This window comes from Phoenix dactylifera, chromosome 12 (genome assembly GCF_051530095.1).
Source record: "Phoenix dactylifera cultivar Ajwa chromosome 12, Ajwa_hap1_PhDact_Kaust_v1.1, whole genome shotgun sequence".
Lineage (NCBI taxonomy): Eukaryota > Viridiplantae > Streptophyta > Magnoliopsida > Arecales > Arecaceae > Phoenix > Phoenix dactylifera.
The window spans coordinates 20,174,473-20,193,576 of NC_143201.1; the positions used below are offsets into that span (position 1 = coordinate 20,174,473).

The 19,104-nt window shown below is 38.3% G+C and overlaps 2 protein-coding genes across 3 annotated transcripts; both read right to left on the reverse strand.

Moving 5' to 3' along the window:
- Window positions 1-206: 206 nt before the first annotated feature.
- LOC103701769 (5'-adenylylsulfate reductase-like 4) lies at window positions 207-5,590 on the reverse strand. Its single transcript, XM_008783939.5, has 4 exons — window positions 5,073-5,590; window positions 2,407-2,594; window positions 2,202-2,326; window positions 207-877 (listed from the first exon to the last, which is right to left on the reverse strand). Exons 1-4 carry the CDS (start codon window positions 5,271-5,273, stop codon window positions 447-449), a joined length of 945 nt encoding a protein of 314 aa, XP_008782161.3. The 5' UTR covers window positions 5,274-5,590; the 3' UTR covers window positions 207-446.
- Window positions 5,591-7,874: 2,284 nt separating this feature from the next.
- Window positions 7,875-18,935, reverse strand: LOC103701770 (putative pectin methyltransferase QUA2). 2 transcript variants are annotated; one of them, XM_088708915.1, is made up of 9 exons: window positions 18,596-18,935; window positions 17,458-18,396; window positions 17,245-17,374; window positions 15,237-15,477; window positions 12,399-12,621; window positions 12,088-12,257; window positions 11,638-11,941; window positions 10,620-10,758; window positions 7,875-8,404 (listed from the first exon to the last, which is right to left on the reverse strand). In XM_088708915.1, the coding sequence occupies exons 2-9, from the start codon at window positions 18,063-18,065 to the stop codon at window positions 8,246-8,248; spliced, it is 1,974 nt and encodes a 657-aa protein (XP_088565041.1). In that variant the 5' UTR covers window positions 18,066-18,396; window positions 18,596-18,935; the 3' UTR covers window positions 7,875-8,245. The 2 variants fall into 2 exon arrangements, with proteins under 2 accessions (XP_088565041.1, XP_088565042.1); XM_088708916.1 differs by having other exon boundaries at window positions 17,458-18,088; window positions 18,596-18,908.
- Window positions 18,936-19,104: the final 169 nt, after the last annotated feature.

Below are 19,104 nucleotides of genomic sequence, written 5' to 3' on the forward strand. Positions count from 1 at the left end.
GGCAAGTGTAGGAGTTGTCTCCCTTTGCTGTACCCTGAACACAATAAAGTGAGTCCATCCTGATTATGGAGGCACACCCGATTGAGAACTTGGAGGTTTGTTCATGACAACGATATATTTCAAAAATTAATCCAGTATCCACCTAGTCACTAGATTATACAGCACAAGACATATCTCCAGCATCCTAAACAAGTACACTGAAGAGATTGCAAGTAATTTCTACCATTTACCCTGTTCATTAGAAGGATTCAAGTGATTTGATTACATGAGATTTACTCGAGTATATTGTTAGTAAGTCATGCAACAACCAGAAGTAAACAGGTGAACAATGAATCATCTACTTTGAAAAGGGAGGCTGCCGCAATAATTATCGGAGCCTGTAACAAAGCGTAATGTTGTTTGTGATAAATTGTACAGACATGGCATCGAGATCTACCAGAAAATTCTTAACTCCCTTCACTTCCAAAGTGTGTCCGTGCTGAGCTCGGCTCACCAATGGATACTGATGCTAGTGTCTTGCTAGCCCATGACTTTGCATTCATTGCGCCTTTGCTTCTTTTGCATGGATTCAGCCTGCAGAAAACCTGCTTGGCTTGCACAAAATATGCCTGGGAACAGTCCCACAAGCTCATTAAGCTTGCATGCCTCGTGCATCTCCACCATGCATTAAGCTTCGAAAGAAGAAAGTAGAGTAACCTCAAAAGCAGAAAAAAGGTAGCCAGCGCGAGGTATGTATTTTGCTGTAGCAACTTCTCCGGTGTCCTTGACCAAGAATATGGACAGTTTTTGCGATTTGTTTCTTCCACGAACTCGACAAGGCTTGATGAGCCAACAGTTACTTCCAGTGAGCTTGGATCCAGTGATTCAGGCTTAATGCCTAGAACAAGTCAAATGCACATTAAATGTATCATCATTCTAAAGAAGGAAAAGGATGCTGGAAATGTATGCCAGACTTTTGTATTCTACTGCATTATCAACTTTTTTTTGATGGAATACTGCATTATCAGCTTGCAGTTATCCATTCTTCCATTTAAATAAAATGGTTTTGGATAGCTCCTGTTATCTGAATATGTATCATTCAAGATGTGGATTTTAACTTTAGACAGCCTTGCAGATTTTGAGGATTGTTAGTTCACACATGACTGAAATAGGCAAGTGTGCTTAAGAAATGGTCTCAAACATGTCAGGCTGCACTTTGCTGGTCATCTAATTTCTGTCACTTGATGTTTTTTTGACTGTTTTCTAGATAAGGCTAGCTGGTTTCTTTTCCTGTTAGATAATGTAGACTCTTGTCTGTTTCATTATCTCCCAGCTACAGGACATAGCCTAATTTTCTTATTGCTCTGCATCTTTCTTTCTTTCTTCTCCTTTTTTTAAAAGCCTTTCTGTGCCAGTTTCTAAAGTTTCTGATATCTACTAGTAATTAATCAAATAATCAATAAGCTTGAGCAGAATATCATGTCTAGATTTCCAATTTGACCAAAGAGACCAGTTGAATCATGGTCAATAGGAATACAAAGTGGAGTTACAGTAGTGAACTTCACCTTTAAGGTGGAGAAAAAAGTTATCTTGATTTCCTGCAAAGCTGTTATAAAGCTTTATTTTAACAGTTACTCTCTTCCCAGCATGCAGTTGCTAGCATTTATCGGGATGATTAGAGATCAATAAAAGATGCTTCTGACGGTCATCTCAAATCCTCTAGTTGTGAAACAATCAACATAAGTGAAAACTTTGGCATTGCAAACTATCGAAAAGGTTCATAAATAGCGAGCGATGACAGGTGCCTGCGGAGGCATGCGCTTTAAATGGAAATCCAGGTTTAACCTCTAAAGCACACCAATGGTCTAGCCTGTAAGTTTTGCTATACTCAGTACGTATCAGGATTTTCGAAAAAAAATGCTGCGGTCAGGGATTCCTTACATTTCTTTTGCTCTCGAAATGTCAATAACAATGGTGGGTTGCACATGATAAGGGAAGATATCTAGTTTACTGAAAAATGGCCAAAGGCAAAGAACAAAAACATAAATGTCATATGAACATATTCATGATCGGGACCTAACATATATGTTAAATTTCAACAGCAAACCAGTTGAATGGAAAACTTCTAGGATAAAGTTCCCTTCGACGCTGACCTTATAATAGATACCAATCATAATGAACAATGGATACAAAAATTCAAAAATAGTCAGAATGCAAATTACCTGTAATATCACTGTAGAAAGCTACAAGAGAATTGGTGCGTCGCGATCCATGATACTGTACCCGATAGGTACAATTCATAATAAAGAGGGTTGGAAACCCACGGACACCATACCTTGAGAGTATGCTGCAATTACATCCGTCAGTCATCTATGAGGATTCTATGTCCCTATAAATCCAAGCCTACAGACAGATTGCAGTGCACACCTTCGCCTGATTAAAGATTCTTCAACTGCAAAATGACGAACAGTGGGGTACAAGGAAGACAGTACATCGAAGCTTGGTCGGAATATTTTTGAGAAAGGACACCAAGAAGCATAAAATAGCACAGCCACAGAGGCCCCTTGCATGCTGTAAATTAGTTGTAATGCTCTTGACAACGCATGCTCACCCCCCTAAAAAAGTTCACCCCATAAGCAATGCATCACTGCATCAGAGTTCTATATAGAATGAAAGCACAATGCTATCCACCAATATATCATGCTTATCTTTACCCTACTTATTAAAAAGATCACCAAATCAAATTATAAAGAGAACAGGAAGAACAACAAAACCTGCTGACCAAATATGGTGTCACAACATGAACACCCAAAGTCTGTAACTATCCTGAATTGGTAACCCTTGGAATAAGAAACAGTCATGATATGGATCATTTAAACCACATCATCCTCACAGCAATCCAAAATATTGTAACTGATTTTGATGCTCCCAATAGTTCATATATTGAACACCATATGTTATTACTTGTCTAATGATTATAGTTATGTAAATGCATTTTGAAGAACATGAGACATCTAACTCCAATTTTGCAGTTCGAAACAAGCTAGTCATGAACTAAAACATTGAATCTTATAATAATTTTTCTCTCTGGCCAGATCAGAGTAGCCCAAAATAATTTAAAAATCAATTGTCTCCTCAAGTCATTACTAAAGTGAGGATTGTGATTATATCTCCATTGACTATCCCTTCAGAATGGAGGTGGGACTTCCAATAAATCAAAAATGTAATCCCCCAACTACATCAGCAAAATATATCTCTTACCTCCCATTCTTATCCTTTTACCAGTGAACACAAAGCTGTTGCTAAAGAGGCATTTATTAAAGAATATGGATGGCCACTGATATAAGATCCTAGAAAGAATGGAAATTAGCATATTATTACATGTGAGCTCATGAAATCTGTCAGCCTGTTAGATCACATGGTGACAGGCACTCTGACACACTGTGAACCAACTCTAATGGAGATGTTAGACTTTCTAAATATCTCAAATTGCAAGTTCATTAAACACAGAGTCTAGCCAGAACTAGCTTGCCAAACCTACTAAAATAGAGCAACATGTGGTTGGGTTTTCAGTTACGATATGAGTAGCATGTGAGCAGAAATTAGTTGAAAAAAAGAGCGATAGTGCAAGTATAGAGTTGAATGCCTGAATACAGATTAACTGAGAGCACATTCTGCAAAGAATGACATGGAAGAGATCATGAGGAACACTATGCAATGCATGAATGTGGTACCAGTAGTGTGTCCCTTGAGGCAAGAGTAGCGAACGTGGATCACAGAAAGATGAGCGCAAAGAAAGAATCAACTATATTATGTAAAAAGACCATAAAAAATAATAAAAAGAAATAAAACTTTGGTCTTGATGCCACAGTCAGACAATTTTCAGATAAAACAAAGGAATAAAGCAACTACTATCCACTGGGCATCAGAATATCTACTTCATCGTGTTATGAAGTGAAGCAACCACACAAAAGTAAAAGAGTATCTACTTCATCGTCAGAATTTTCAGGTTGATCCTATGACCCAAGGGATTCTATGATGCATAATATGTGTGTAGAACTTATGATCCTAACTGATCCCAATCCATGGACGAGATTCACATCATTTGCGGTTTCGATCCGACAGTAAGGTCCAAACTGTGGATAACTAACAGCATAAGATACCTGTTATCTGGATATCACCTTTTCCTTGAACGTGAATGGAAATTCTCACTCGCAATCATAATTATTGACTATTCTTGACCAGCTTTATGAGCCCTTCTACATCAATAATCCTTTAAAGGTTAAAACAGTTAATACTAGAACAAATTGCATTTCCTTTTTTGTTGCAGATGTCCATACCATCCCAGCAGTCTCTCGGCCAACTGTCCTTAAACCACACAATGACCACACTTCCTCTAATGTACAAATTCCTTATCCCAGCATTCCTACTTTTACCATGTATCAACCTATCTAAGATTCTCAAATTCTGAGTAATCTGATGCTCTTTATTACTCAACATTTTGAACCATACAGAATTTTTAGTCTTTGCCTGATCCCCCCATCCCAACCAAAATAAAATAAAAAAAACATGCTTCTATGAGAAAGATCCCACCACATTACCCTAAAATTTTTGCAACATTGTTAAACATCAAGCGTACATTTCTATAGTAAAATGACTGCGGATCCACATAATCACCTCAACCACACCCACGAATCGTAACCAATCCGTCATTTTCTCCATACATAAGCCCCATCTTGGCCATTAAACTATCGTACCATTTGGCTATTCTCTTACATCTTTCTTCCTTCGAGAAAAGCTCCTCCTCATTTCTGAGTCTTCACTGGTCGCTCCTTCCCTCAAGCCGCCCGGCCATAAAAATATCATCTTTTGGTTCTTTAAAATCTAATGTACTAATCATCCCAACAATTCAAACTATTTGCAGAAAAAAAGCAATAAGTACGAGATTGCATCATTCCATGGACGAGGGATGTGACCATATGCATGAAATCCCAATTCTTTCCAAAATTATGTAGCAAATTGGGCCTAATTTCTCTCCATAAGATACAAAGGACGCATGGAACTGGAGCAGAAGCTAAATTCTGAGACGTCACCTCGATGACGCTGCTCGAATGCTCATTGTGGGCCGGAAAATCCACGGCAGTGCACGAATTCCGATGCCCGAGGATCGAGTCGCCGGCCGAGACCCTGGGGCAGAGGCCCTCCGTCGGCGGCGCACCGCAGGCGTGGCCTCCCGGCAGCGACGCCGCTCCAAGCAGGAGAAGAAACCCCGCCGTCCAAACCCTCGTTCCCATGGTTCCTAGCGTAGAGGCTCAGAGAAGGCAAGCAGGAGAAAAGAAATCCTTCGATCGAGGGTTTGGATGAGAGAAGAGAAAGGAGACGAGGAGGAACGCACGGCCTATAGTTCGTAGCTCTCGTCGCCATTCATGGCGGAGAGAGAGAAAGGGGAGCACTATTTCTGCTTCACTTTTAATGTCTCTCGTCTTCCAACCAAGTGGCGAGCGAAGACGAGGCCCAGCCCTGGATATAAGAGTTAGGTCGGTGTGGCCTTGGAGCAATTGGGAGGAGGACCAGGTCATGTTAGGCGCAAGGTGGTCATCTGGCCCTCTTGGATGTGGGAGGGTGAGGCTGGTCAAGGTTGGGTTGGAAAATTATTAATTTGGTTCAAGTTGAAGGCTTCATTGATCTGGGAGGGTGAGGTTGGTAAGTATAGGTTGGAAAATCTTAGCCTGATTTAAATCGGATATGGTTCTGGTTGAAGAATCCACAGATGTATGTGGCCTGCCACTTCGGAGATATCCTGTGGGCCGATGAGGAGGAGTTGTCGAGAGCACTCCAAGACTTGTTGTTCTTTAATTTTATTGGATATATCCGTACTCAAATCGTATAAAGTGCCCGTTTTAGCAAAGAAAAAAAAAACCCACATGTGGGAGGCTTAGGTTGATCAAGTTTGGGTTGGAGTATGTTTAAGCTTCCAGTCTCTTGTAATGCTGGCTTTATTCCTCAATAATAGTTGGATAAATTCAAGGATTCTACCACGGATGGAATCATTTCTGACCTTGAGCTCTTAGAGAGATGTGGGTTGGCTAGGTCATGGCCATGTAGCCTTTCTTAGCATCTGACCCAAAATGGGATTTTTATGTTTTTCTAATTCTCAAATCAAAGTAATTGAGGGTAGAACAAGGACAATTTATCAAGGGGTAGGATACGTTTAAAGAAAAGATTGTGACACCCCCATATAAAGATTCTAATATCTCTGCCATGTCACCCATAATTTAAGGGCAGGGTGTAATTTGAAAAAGTTATCATTATATCTCTTTTAGAATCCATTTATTGTTTGACCTTGGAATGGGCCCCGCGACCATTTTAATTGTGTCGGGCCTTGCGAGTCCAACTCGAGACTAATCTAACCCCAAACGTGGCCCAACAAGATCCATTGTACTCTGGATACACTAGACATGATATATTACTTCAAAATATTATTTATGTAGACAAATATATAGGATAATGGACTGCAAAGAGTGTTAACCATCAACATGTCACTTTTAATCACTACAGCAGGGCTATAGTACCAGGGAGTGGGAATTCTACCAATAGTGTTTGCTGTTTGGTGATTAGCGTTTGGGGCATCTCTCTTTGTAACAGGGGTTAAGGGAGCCAAATAAAAGAAGATGATTCAAGGCAGCCTAATTACTTATCGGGTGTATTTTTGCGATAATGGTATTGCGATAATACATACAATCCCTCCATTTGTTTAGCATATTTATTTTTTAAATCTTGCTAGTGTCATTATGATGAAAAAAAAGTCGTTCGACATCAACTCTTCCATATTTTGACTACAAAAACATCTGGCCTGCCGGATTCAAACCGGCGACCTAAGGATTTAGGTCGTTTACTACCCAACTATGGTTCTCCACTCTACCGAGCTAAAGTCGGCCTGGCAAAATTTTGTATTTTTTTTCTGTTTAATCATAATTTTCGCTTCGGTAGTTTTTGCAGCAACAACAAGATCCAGCCTGAGAGAAACAGCTGACAATTGTTGTCCCAAGAAAATGTTTGTAGAAATGACATGATGCACCTCACAAACAGGAGTCATGTAAGTTCATTTTATCTAGCATAGATCTGAGAATGTTAGTATCAGATTCTGTGACATATCTCAGCTTCAACAGTTTTAGCATGTTAAATAATAGAATCGGGTCAGTCCATCCCTCTGTAAGACATCCTAATTTTGAAGTGCATATATCATGGACTTGGGTTTTATTACCTTTTTGGTTTGGGTTTTAGGGGCTTTATGCCCGAGTTATCCCGGATAAATAGCCGAACGGGCTATGAAGGCCTGGTATGGCTGAGAACCCTGAGACCCCGCCCGCGACCAAAACCCAGGCCTTTTGCGGGCCTTGGGACTCTTCTACTCCTCACCCTCGATTGACCGTCCTCTCTACCCACCCGGAGTTGTTGTTATTCAGGCTAACGTAAAGAATGTGGAATAAAATTATGCATGATGTGCTGGGATTATTACAATATGCAGTTAGATTAATACGCATTAATGGAAGAGACGAGATTCCCAGTGACAGATTTAACCTTGTGGTAATCAGTAAACTTTATATTAATCTTGCCTATCGGGTGAGCAAGCTTAAATATCTTTTCTAACATCTTGGTACCTCACTGCCAAATCATTTCATGTACATGAGATACCATGAACGCAGCTAATTCGTGGTCCGTTTAGAGATCAAAAAAATAAAGACAATTAGGTATTAGCTTACAAATTATATTTATCTCTCACATCGACGACTGAGATGAGCAATATAATGGTATGGATGCATAGAAAGAAACACTGCAGCAAAAGAGGATGCAATTTAAAAAGGAATAAATAATAGAGTTGAATAACAGGTCGGTGATAAGGAATAAAGAATATACTTAAAACAGTGGGTTTTTGGTCATAACGAGTACATATGTTACAGCATCATTCATTTATTTCTTGATCGTTTTAAAAATAGTAATAATCACTTGCAAACCTTCATCATCATATCCTTACACTAACCTTTTCGCTGACAAAAACTGAACGTACCCTTTGCTCTCCAAGCTGCTCTTTCTTAATTACATGATCTATGGAGACCTTGCGGTTCCACAGTAGTATGAGGTCTCCATTCTTCCTTCTTCCAACTCTTGTGGATACCCCTTTATGATGTGGCTTTATGACAATTACCATCCATGAAGTAATTGGATACCATATACCATGTGAAAAACAAAATATGGTGAATCCTATCTATTTCTGTTGTTTCTTGAAGAAGGGCTTCTGACAAATTAGCAGTTTCTCATTGCTGTTATTGTCAAGCTCCAACATGCGTGCATCCCATCTTAACTGTGTTATAACAGATCGAGCTGCTTCGATGAGAGGAGCTGTATCATGAAGTAATACCCAACCCTGCATACAGGCAAGCAAGCAACAGCTTTTGAATCAAAGTAGCACAAGAGCAATGATACTTATATCTTACTGGTTTTGTGTTATACTATAATGACTCGAGTCAAGATATAAGCAAGTATCTTGGAGATGCCGAGCAGTTTGAACTTAAAGGATTAAGTTCTTTGCATTCTATAGGTACTCTAAAATTCAATGAATTTTGATTCTTGAATAGAATATGGATCCACTGCTTTTGTCCTTCTTCTGTGAAAAAGAGTATTTCTGACCTCTTAAACTACAAAACAAAGGGAAAAAGAAAAGGTACACAGAGCAAAGGAATGAGCCAAATCTCTTGTGAAAGGATACGATAAAGTACAAAAATCCAATTCAGGCACGCAACTATGTCCATGCATAATATTGTTGATGCCCATTGGGTATTAGATTGCGCTATAGGGCAACCACAAGGTGCAGGGAATCAACCAAAGCATGTCCGATGAAGAAGAGTGAATGAAATGTTGTGATAACACTGTAGTCTAGATCTCGTAGATAGCTATAAAAATGTCTTGAAAAATGAAAAATCATTAATACAAGTATAATTTGCTTAATCTAGTAAGAAGGCCAAGACAAACTTCAATAGCTGTGTCTTGTGGTATCTTCGCTAAAGTAGCTGCTGCCCTTATAAGGATTCAAACCAACCACTAAGCACATTTGAACAAAAATACAGACTCTGTTGAATGATAAAACATGAATCCCACAGAAAACTTCCCAGATCTATACTTGCAGACTGAATTAAAGCCAAACACTTCCAAACTTTAATAGCAATAGCCAATTCTTAAAGATGGCTGTTAAGTCCTTAAATGAAATATAATCTCTGCAGAACTAGGGAAGATCTCTATAAAAAAATTTCTGAAACTATCCGGCCAAATCCACCTAATACAAGCAAAACTCGGCAACACTCAAATAACAATCCAGTTTCTGCAATGACTGTAAAATCCTTAAAAATTTTGCATCCTCCTCCAATCTAGAACCAAACACTGCTTTTGATAGGCTGAACTGGCAAGCTTATATTTCAGATCTTTGCTTGAGGCTAACTGCATCTTCCAGTCCTTTACATGGGAAATTATTTCAAACTCATCTTATCAGCAGCTCCACAACAGAAATAACCTAATAAGATCTGAAGCAAGTTCTCTGAGTTGCTGTTGCAGTTGTGCTAATACAATAAAACATCTTGTTAAATCTATTCTAAAAACCTTTTCTCCATGCATTGCAGTTCAACTCTAACTCCAGCCTTAACTATGAATAGACTGATAAAGTTACTCCGTACTAAGCTGTATTTGGTAAAACTTACTGTTAGATGAAACCGTCATATAATTACGACTCTCCAATATATTTCATACTTAAAACATAAAATTATTGAGTATTCAATGCCACAAAATGATATAAGATAACCTTAATAGAATTGGAGATGATCAGTACACAGCATCGAATGATGTGAAGATATTTCGGAGATATGTGAAATACTTTTGACCTTCAAATAGAAATTTCTCCAAAGGCACAGAGGACAATAATTGGCAGTGAACCCATGGATATGGGTGGCATTACGAGAACAAATTTGGACCAGCCCCCTCCAAGTTAAGAATTCACTCTTGCTAACCAAAATATTAACCCAGGATCCTAACCCGCATCGAGACCTAGCATATATTATAATTCTCATCGTGACTGGGCAGGCTCGAACCCACTAATGGGCATTGGATTTTCACCTTTATTTTCACATTTACATTGAATGATAATTCTAACAAAAAAGTAGAATGAATAATGTTTGAAACTTAGTAATTGTTTTTAGCAAAGTTTACCATCTGGGTACTAGAACCCATGCCAGTACCATCCTAGTACAGTATTAGTATGCCTGGTATGGGCGTCGATTTGGTGTACCAACATTCGATATGGCCCCCATACTATGTTCCAACATGGTACCAGTTTGGTATGGTATGGTCAGTATGTACCAGTACCGACCGATATGGCATACCATGACTTCTTAGTACTTGTATTCACACATAACACTTCCTCGTTCCTTGTGCATACAACAATATTTGTGCAGCTCAGGGAATGTTTAGATGTGATGGACAATATAGTTTTCTTCTCCTTCATAGCTGGCTGTATGAAGATATCAATTGCACATCAAAACATTGTCACTAACATATAAGAGGTCCATATGAAACTTTGTTAAAGAATATCATACCTCGGGTCTGAGAATACGATCTACCTCCAAGAATATATCAATCATGGAACACCTGTCTTGTTGATTGGTCTCAAGTGTTAGCAATCCTTCAGCATGCACCATATCATATGTTCTTGGATATGTTGGAAATGCTTCACACCTATCATAGATAAGAATTCATAAGTAAATTTTCATATGTATTTTTCTAAAGGATAAGATGAACAAAGAAATGGTAAAACAGGTAATTATCAAAAAAATGCCAAGTAAACATCAAAAAGTTAAAAGAGTAACTCCATAATATTAATATCCACATTCTAGTCAAAACATCTCGGTGTTGAAAAGCCTAAGTACAGCTACATGAACTATCATTATGAACATTTGAGTCTTAAAAGATAAGAAGCTGGATGACTTACAAAGACAAAAGGGAAGATCAATGTATAGTTAAAAAAGTTAAATGAGGGAAACAGTCGAGGTGGCGGCTTAACTGCAGAAAAAATCAGGAGAAGGTCCAGTAGCTAGATATTTTAATCAGAAGAGTGGATCACTGAGCATGCATTTGGGTTTACCAACAAAATCATGAATTCCATGAATCTACATCTTTCTTAAGAGAACAACTTATGACTTTATACATCTGAGTGTTTGATTCTGCAGCAAAAATCCAAAATATTCTAAAACAACAGAATATTCTATTTTGAGTATAATATTCAACGTTCTTGATTCTCCCTCTATACCATCTCATATTGTTTTTCTTTTTGAGCCTCCCCCTTTTAGCAACCAAAACATCTCCTAAAAATCTCAACAATCAAAAAAAAATTGTCAAGTCATGTAAAATGATATAATCATGCTTTTAATGTTAGAGACCCCCAAAGGCAACCTATGGGGAAAAGAATGATTTTTACCCCAGGAAGATCCACATTTAGGTGGAGATATAAGAAATGAAATGCTTATGCAAACCATTGCTTGACCATCAGTCAACAAGAATAAAAGGGAAAAAAAATATACTGCAAAGTTGTCAGCCAATAAAAGCAGACATGCATACCAATCATGATGAACACCAATGAATCCCCTATCAAAGATAAGAGGAAGGTAGTTGGGACCACTTGTGGGAACTACATTCATAACCCATGCAGTCTTCCCAGCATCCAATAAAGCAGCATTAAAGCTGCCAAATCGAGCATTCATGTCTAGTACATTTCTGAGCATGTTGAAGGGTGGGGAAGGATCTTCATCACCAGGTCTCTTTGGATGATCTGAGAATATCAGCGGTGAAAGAAGAGTCCAATAATTATGAACCACAGACTTCCAGTTCAATGCATCCTCTGCAAAGTCCCATGACTGTAAGCCTGATGAAGGAAAAACATGAGTTAACAGACTGAAAAGTGAAAAGGAAATTCAATTTCTAACAATGATTTTTCATAATGCAGGCATGACAGTAAAATAATTAGTGATCACATGGGTATGCATATTATTTTGGTGAATATGATTATACCATAGATATCAAGTTCAGTGGAGTTTAATGTAGCTCGAGAAGGCCATGGTGTCCGGTATTCAATAGGAAGCCATCTCTGACTTCCGGTTCCTGCTATGCAAGGATTGAGTGGTTGGTAATATGGAGACTCAAGATCGTGAATTCTGTCACAGACAGGAGGTCCAGATTTCCTAGAGATGTTTTCATCAAATCAAGATAAATTAGGCAACATTCAAACCACATGTATTGAGACAGATGACTGCTCTTATTGCATGAGATATAATCCGACAGCAGAGAGAAAAACCTAATTCATAAAGAAGGGGATTGCATACCGAGAACTATAACATTTCTTCTTGGTAGTCTTTTTCCATACAATTGTCTCCTCTTGTTGTGACATCATATCCCAGCAGAGCTTCTCAGCAGAATCATGAATAAGTGACCACTTCTTCTGATTATCTTTATCATGCAGTAATCTTTGAGTATTTGTAAGTGAGGTCCAGATAAAGTAACCTCCAGGCCTTAAGAGTCTGTCAACCTCAATCAAGAAAATACCATCTGTAACAGCATCATAGGAGCAAGTTAGCAACTAAATGGATCGGCAAAACGGTGAAAAGCGCGTACTTAAATTTCAAGTGTATGGCCAATAATAGGAAATCCAGCTTCACTCACCACCCATCTTCCCCAACCACCCCCCGACCCGAAAACCAACAGGCCCCAAAAAAATGGAGATGTGCGTCTAGTTTTTGACGTAGTTTATAGCTCTCTGATATAAATAATTTAATTACAACAGTCAGCAATAATTAATAGAACATCAGCTGCTGGAGAAGTGAAACAAGTAGACAATTCAAAACTAAGAAAATGATCACAATATATACATACATACATACATTGTGATCATTTTTTTAGTTTTGAATTGTCTACTTGTTTCACTTCTCGAGCACCTGATGTCCTATTAATTATACCGACTGTTGTAATTAAATTATTTATATCAAAGAGCTATATATATATATATTACAGCTATCTAATTGGAATGGGTGCCCTTCAAATAAGAATGATGACTATAAAAATGCTTCAGTATAACCTTTCATCCAAGCAGCACCCTGGAACCTTATGCTTGCAAAGGACTTCATTTTCCAGTGCTGGCAGAGTTGATGGCATCGCATAATAAAGATTGCCATCCACAGAACTTATATTGTGCATTTACACTTGAGTAGGGTAGTCTCTTTAGGTTTTCGCATCCTTCTTGCTAGAAGAGTGTAGAAGCAGCACACCCAATTTGGGGAATATGTTGCTTCTACAACATCATCACCAATTCTAAAGGTTGTTAATCATTTTGTCATTTCTTAGCAAGAAAAAGAAAAGACTATGATGAAATGTGACGCTTAAAGTGTTTTTTTCCAAGCACATATATACAACAGAATATATACATTAAAGATGTTAGAAAGATGATAGATGGATTGGTACACAACATTTTGCCTTCCAAACCCAATTACCCACTTAACCCAGGAATTACTCCACCATGTAGGGTGGAGTAATTTATCGCAGCGTAAAGAGGGGTAGGAGCAAGTTAACAAATTTACTCCAGGTTAACTGATTCCACTTCCAAATGAAGCCTTAATAGAACAATTTAAGGTAGGTAGAATACTGAATGAAGTCTGTAATATGTCACAATTCTGAGGTCACTAACCAGGCAAATATCATTGCCCAGGGCTAGATGGAAGAGAATAAAAGCAGATGCTGGGACCACTCATAAATCATGAAAGAAAAAGTGTAGCTGCAATAATACCACTGCAAGAACACCTAGATAATTTTTTATATATATTTCCTGATTTTCCTTCTAGTTTTGATGTTCAACAATGATGAAAACGAACAGGCTCAAGGCTTCAAACATTCATGCAAATTATCAAATTTAGAAGAAGTGGAACTATCTATTTTGCTCTTTCTGTCAAGCATCCCAATCAACTGTTTGGAAATCTACAATAGTAAGATGGTTACTTCATCACATTAAATTCCATATATTTTTACACAGACACACACAGAGTGGGGAGAGAGGGGGAGAGAGTATCCTATATACATTTGCAGTAGCCTATAGAATGCAGGGAGGAATCGAACTTCTCCTGGATTCTCAACTGACTGAATCCTAGATTTGCCATATCATTTATTCTTTACTGGAAGAAGAGACCGAGCAACTATATGCTGTTCAAAAGCATATTCCGATGTAACAACAAAATGTACATCAGATAGGTCGTCAAATTTCTCTCATAGGTCATCATTACAAACTTAATGAGGCATGGTGCACACAGCACAAGAGACATAATACAAAGGTAGACATCAAGATTTAGCTTCATATCATTAATACAAGGTTAACTACAGTTGGGGCAAGAGGAGGTCCAGATTTGGGTTGGATACTGGGATTAGGAGCAAATCATCAAATAAAAACGACAGTATCAACTAAAAACTACCATAGCTGACATCCTCTTGGATGGGAGGAAAATGAGGGGGGAAGGTTGAGACCTAGGTAATGGAGTCTTATCACATTGGATGGAGTTGGTTGTTCTCAAAAATGATTCACTTGATACTTTTCGAAAGACTAACTAGTGATCAATTATAGTTGGCAACCAAGATTTCTAGAGTCGAAATCTTCAACATGACTATACTGTTGAATTTTGGGTTCCTCATCCCCTGCCATTATTCTGATCTTGTCTGCCTCTTCAGGTGACTATATTGGTTGACAAAGAATGCAAAATCCAGCATTTACATAAAATAGTAGTCAAATGAGATAATTAAACAAAACCAAGTGTCCTTCCCTGCTACTGATCATATTAGCAAATTTTCCCATATCATGGGTGACATTATTCTTGACTCTACACTTGTCCAACTTAAACATCAATTCTCTGGAACCTAATTCCTATATTCTAACAGGAATACTTCTGAATACGATTTGACATCAGAATTTGTCCTGTAATAAACTAAATGGCTATTTTGATCACAGAGTATTTTCAATCACTTACGTTTCATAATCATGTAGCTGACTCTATAAAAAACATCTGGTCAAGCTTGGTTAATTAAGAATATTGTGGCCCAGATACATTGTGGAAAGAGTAAATAGGAGATATGTACAATCAACCAAGAATAGTAAATTCAGAGCAATTATATAATTTAGTACAAACCTTTCTTCTCCCAGTCAATCTCACATCTTGCACAATGCACAATATCAAAAGAGAGGTATGGATATGGCAACTGTTTTGATGCAAAAGAACCGATCATAGCAGGCATGCCTCTTTCAAGAGTAATTTGGACTTGACTACCAAAGCGCTCATAGTTGGCAATACACATAGTCAGCAACTGTCTGGAGAAGAGGTGTGCCCCAAAGCTACCAAAGCCGCACCCTATATCTAAGACAGTTCTAATCTGCAAGATTATAGTTAAAAGTAATCCACTTGATATTGTATATATAGATGAGTAATAAAGAAAATTAGATAATTTCCTAAGATTGATGGTTCATGCATTTGAGGATGAACCTTGCTGGAATCCAAAACTACATCTAAATTTAAGCAGCTACAGAAAGGATCAATTATAAAGAAACGTTTCATGTTAAGCATAAAACAGAAACACATAAGAAAATTGTTCAATTAACTGACCTTGGTTCAAGAAATAGTGTTCAGTCCAATTTACATAGAAGTTTCTTGTTGAGGTCTAGAACCAGTTTCAATCTTAACAGAGATTGTCTCAGAAACAATTAAAGTCAAAATTAGCAAAGTCAAGATTTTGGAAATATAATCTGAGGTTTGTCTCATGAAACCATGACGCCAAGCGCAAAACCATAAATATTTGTGCAGTGCGGAACACTGAAATAGACTGGATGAGTTTTCATTCTAAAGAAAATTTCACCAGAGATATTATACACATTAACAAAACATACAATATCAAATGATGAATGTATCTATAATTAAGATAATGTTATAGACGATTAAATCATTAACAGTAATAGTATTATTTGCATATCATGTAAATGTCATCTTGGAAACATAAAAAGGGTGTACAAGTGCATGAGGCTCCTGCCACTGTGTTTGGGAAGGGTCACATATATCCAACATTACCACCATATGCAAAAAGGCTATTTCCATATTTCAAATTCATGATATCTAGGTCATAATAGAGCAACTTTATCGTTGCACTAAGACCTACCCTCACCTTTGAAATTTAAAAAGTTGCAAATTCATGAAAAGGATTAATTTTAGAACCAAAAATAAAATTATAAGGAGAAAATTGAGAGATGTAGGAGGCTTTGGAAAATAAATGGATAGAAAAAAAAAAACAAGAATAGAAGAAAAATCCGGAGAACAAGGACACAAGGCAATGATCATTCTGAGAAAAATCATGAAAATTTGCATCTCCAGTAAATATGTACATTTTTTTTCCTAGAAATCTCATAAAAGGGTATCATCTAAGAAGAAAAGAGCAGTATTGTCAAGGGAAAATTAAATAGGTTATGTTGACTTCATTTTCTTCACAAATGGGTAGAATCAAAATTAATCACCGATCAAAATCAAGGTGGGTAAAACAAGGTCTTTGGTTTTTGATGACAAATAATTTCATTAGCTCATGGCAATTGAAGTTGTAATAATCATCACAGACAGATAGCATGCACTGAGGAATTGTTATAGTGATAGTTTGATCCCAAGGAGCCATAAATATAAGATTACAACATCAAATACCTGACTGCTTTCAAAATTGAGAAATAAATGAGGTTAACAGAAAGAAAAAGAGTTCGTGTGATCTATAAAGGAAGTGCAAAATCACACTGTACTTCAGAACAATCTGAAAGCATGAAACGTAAACTACAAACTAGAATCCAGTCCAAAGTATAGCCCATCAAATCTCTTTCTCATATAATTTTAATATTTTCCCACACAATGTAATATCATCAGAATAACATAATTAGAGTCAAAAAAAGAATTGCTGCATAACATTTGTACAGTACTTAATTAAGTTAAGCAAGCACCATTTAAAAAGTACCATTATCATAAATTCAAACTAGTTTCAGTAAATTAGCTTTTTGATAAATTCTAATATTCTTTCTGCTCTTTACTTTCCATTATAAGCATATACAAACTGAATATCTTGATTATGTTCAAGGACCAAACAGTGACCTGTGAATGGAAAAATTGTACTCACCCCTGCTTCATTAAAATTAGACTCATTTTTCAGCCCAATCATCTCTGCTATCTGATGTGAATAATCTTCTACTCCATCAACCATAAGGGAGTCCGAGCGAAACGAGATCTGCTCTTCTTCCACCATCATCCTGCAATCCAACAGCTCTTATGCCAGAACTGTCAAATATAACATAAAAACAAGCTAATTAAGAAAACAATAGAGCCACTGAACCTCTTTGTCAAGCTCCCAGAGGAGAACTCGAGCCCGGTGATCTTCACATTCTCCTTCCAAATGAAGTTTCTCCCACTCGGCCACCTAATGGGAATTCTATAATTCCTCGGCGGCAGAACTAAACAGCCATATTCCTTGGCAGACTCCCGAACACACTGGCGCTCATACTCCATTGTTCCATCTGGATCTCCGGCATCCAAACTCTCCGAAACATTGCAGTAACATGGGACATAATCCTCATACTCAGATGAGCAGAATTCAAGCTCCCTCAACTTGGCGGAACCAAGCGACAGCTCACCGATCTCCGAGAGGTCCAAGACAAGCAGCTCCTGCAGACGGCGGTGGCCCCGGTTGATGGGAACCTGAGACAAGGTGGAGATGGATATGGTCCAATAAAGGGAGCCGAGGAGGGCAAGCACCATGACAAGGGCCAAGCCTAGCTTGACGAAGGGAAGCCCTGTTCCCTGCCGGCTCTGACAAGCTCCGGCCTCGTGCCCGAAACCATTCTCAGCAAAATCCTTCGAGTAATCCTGATTGAATGGGTCTCGGTCGGAGATGCCAGTGATCCGCCCACTGCCGGTGGACCACCGGGAAAGCGGCCTCGACATCGCCCACACTGCCTGCCCCAATGCTAATTCACCAGAAGACCAAATCAAACACCTTCGAATCAAATCTAAGCAAATTAAAGGAGACACCTTTCCTGCCCCCAAGACAAAAACAAGTATGGAAGGAGAAGAGCGTTGTTGGAAAAAGAGAGGTTGGCCTTCAACTTGGCCACGAAAGGGTCCCCGTAAATGTCGATATCACAGTAACAAAAGAGAAACAAAGGAGGGAACTTTTTCCAAAGGGAGATCTTTGTGGTTCAGTTCCGATTCAGTAAAGTGCAGAACATGGCATTGGAGGCTGGATTTCTTATCATTCTATGAAGCTCCGCCGGACCTACCAGTAGATCATTAAAATTTAGAACACCAAGATGAGACTTTTAGAAGAAAAAGGGAAAAAGAACGCATATGGGCGGTCGAGAAAGATCGAAAACATATCCCACAAATCCCAGCTTTCTCAAGGGAAGAATCTCAGGAGCTCATCAAAACCAGAGCGGCATTGCTTCATAGCCTCTGTTTCAATTCAAAGGTCTCACCTTCGTCCTTGAATCTCTATTATTTCTTCTCTTCTTCTCTTCTTCTATTGAAAGAGATGGCAAGAGAGGAAGAATCCGCGTTTTCTCCCACCGCCGCGCTGCTATTGCCTTCACTCGCTCGTGAGGCTGGATTCCATTGCCCAACTGGATCCCCGTAGCAGCAAATAATGTAAAAAAAAAAATAATAATACTTTCAACTACAGAAAGGCTGCCAAGTTAACCACAGGGTTAAAAAAACTCGGACTGTTTTGGATGCATTGCACCACCCTAGATGCATTGAACCGTTAGATGGATATAAGATAAGAAGAGGCATGGCGAAATTATGGCTGCCAGGGGAAGTATTTATGAGTTCCATTTATGAGTCACTAAATCACCAATGCTGTTTGAATTAAAGAAGCATCACATGCATATGGAGCCCACCTCGTTAGGGTTTGCAAGGCCACTTTTTTGAGACGTCCATGGAAAATTAATCTGCTGTCCTGATACGACAATCCAGTGCAAATAGGAAT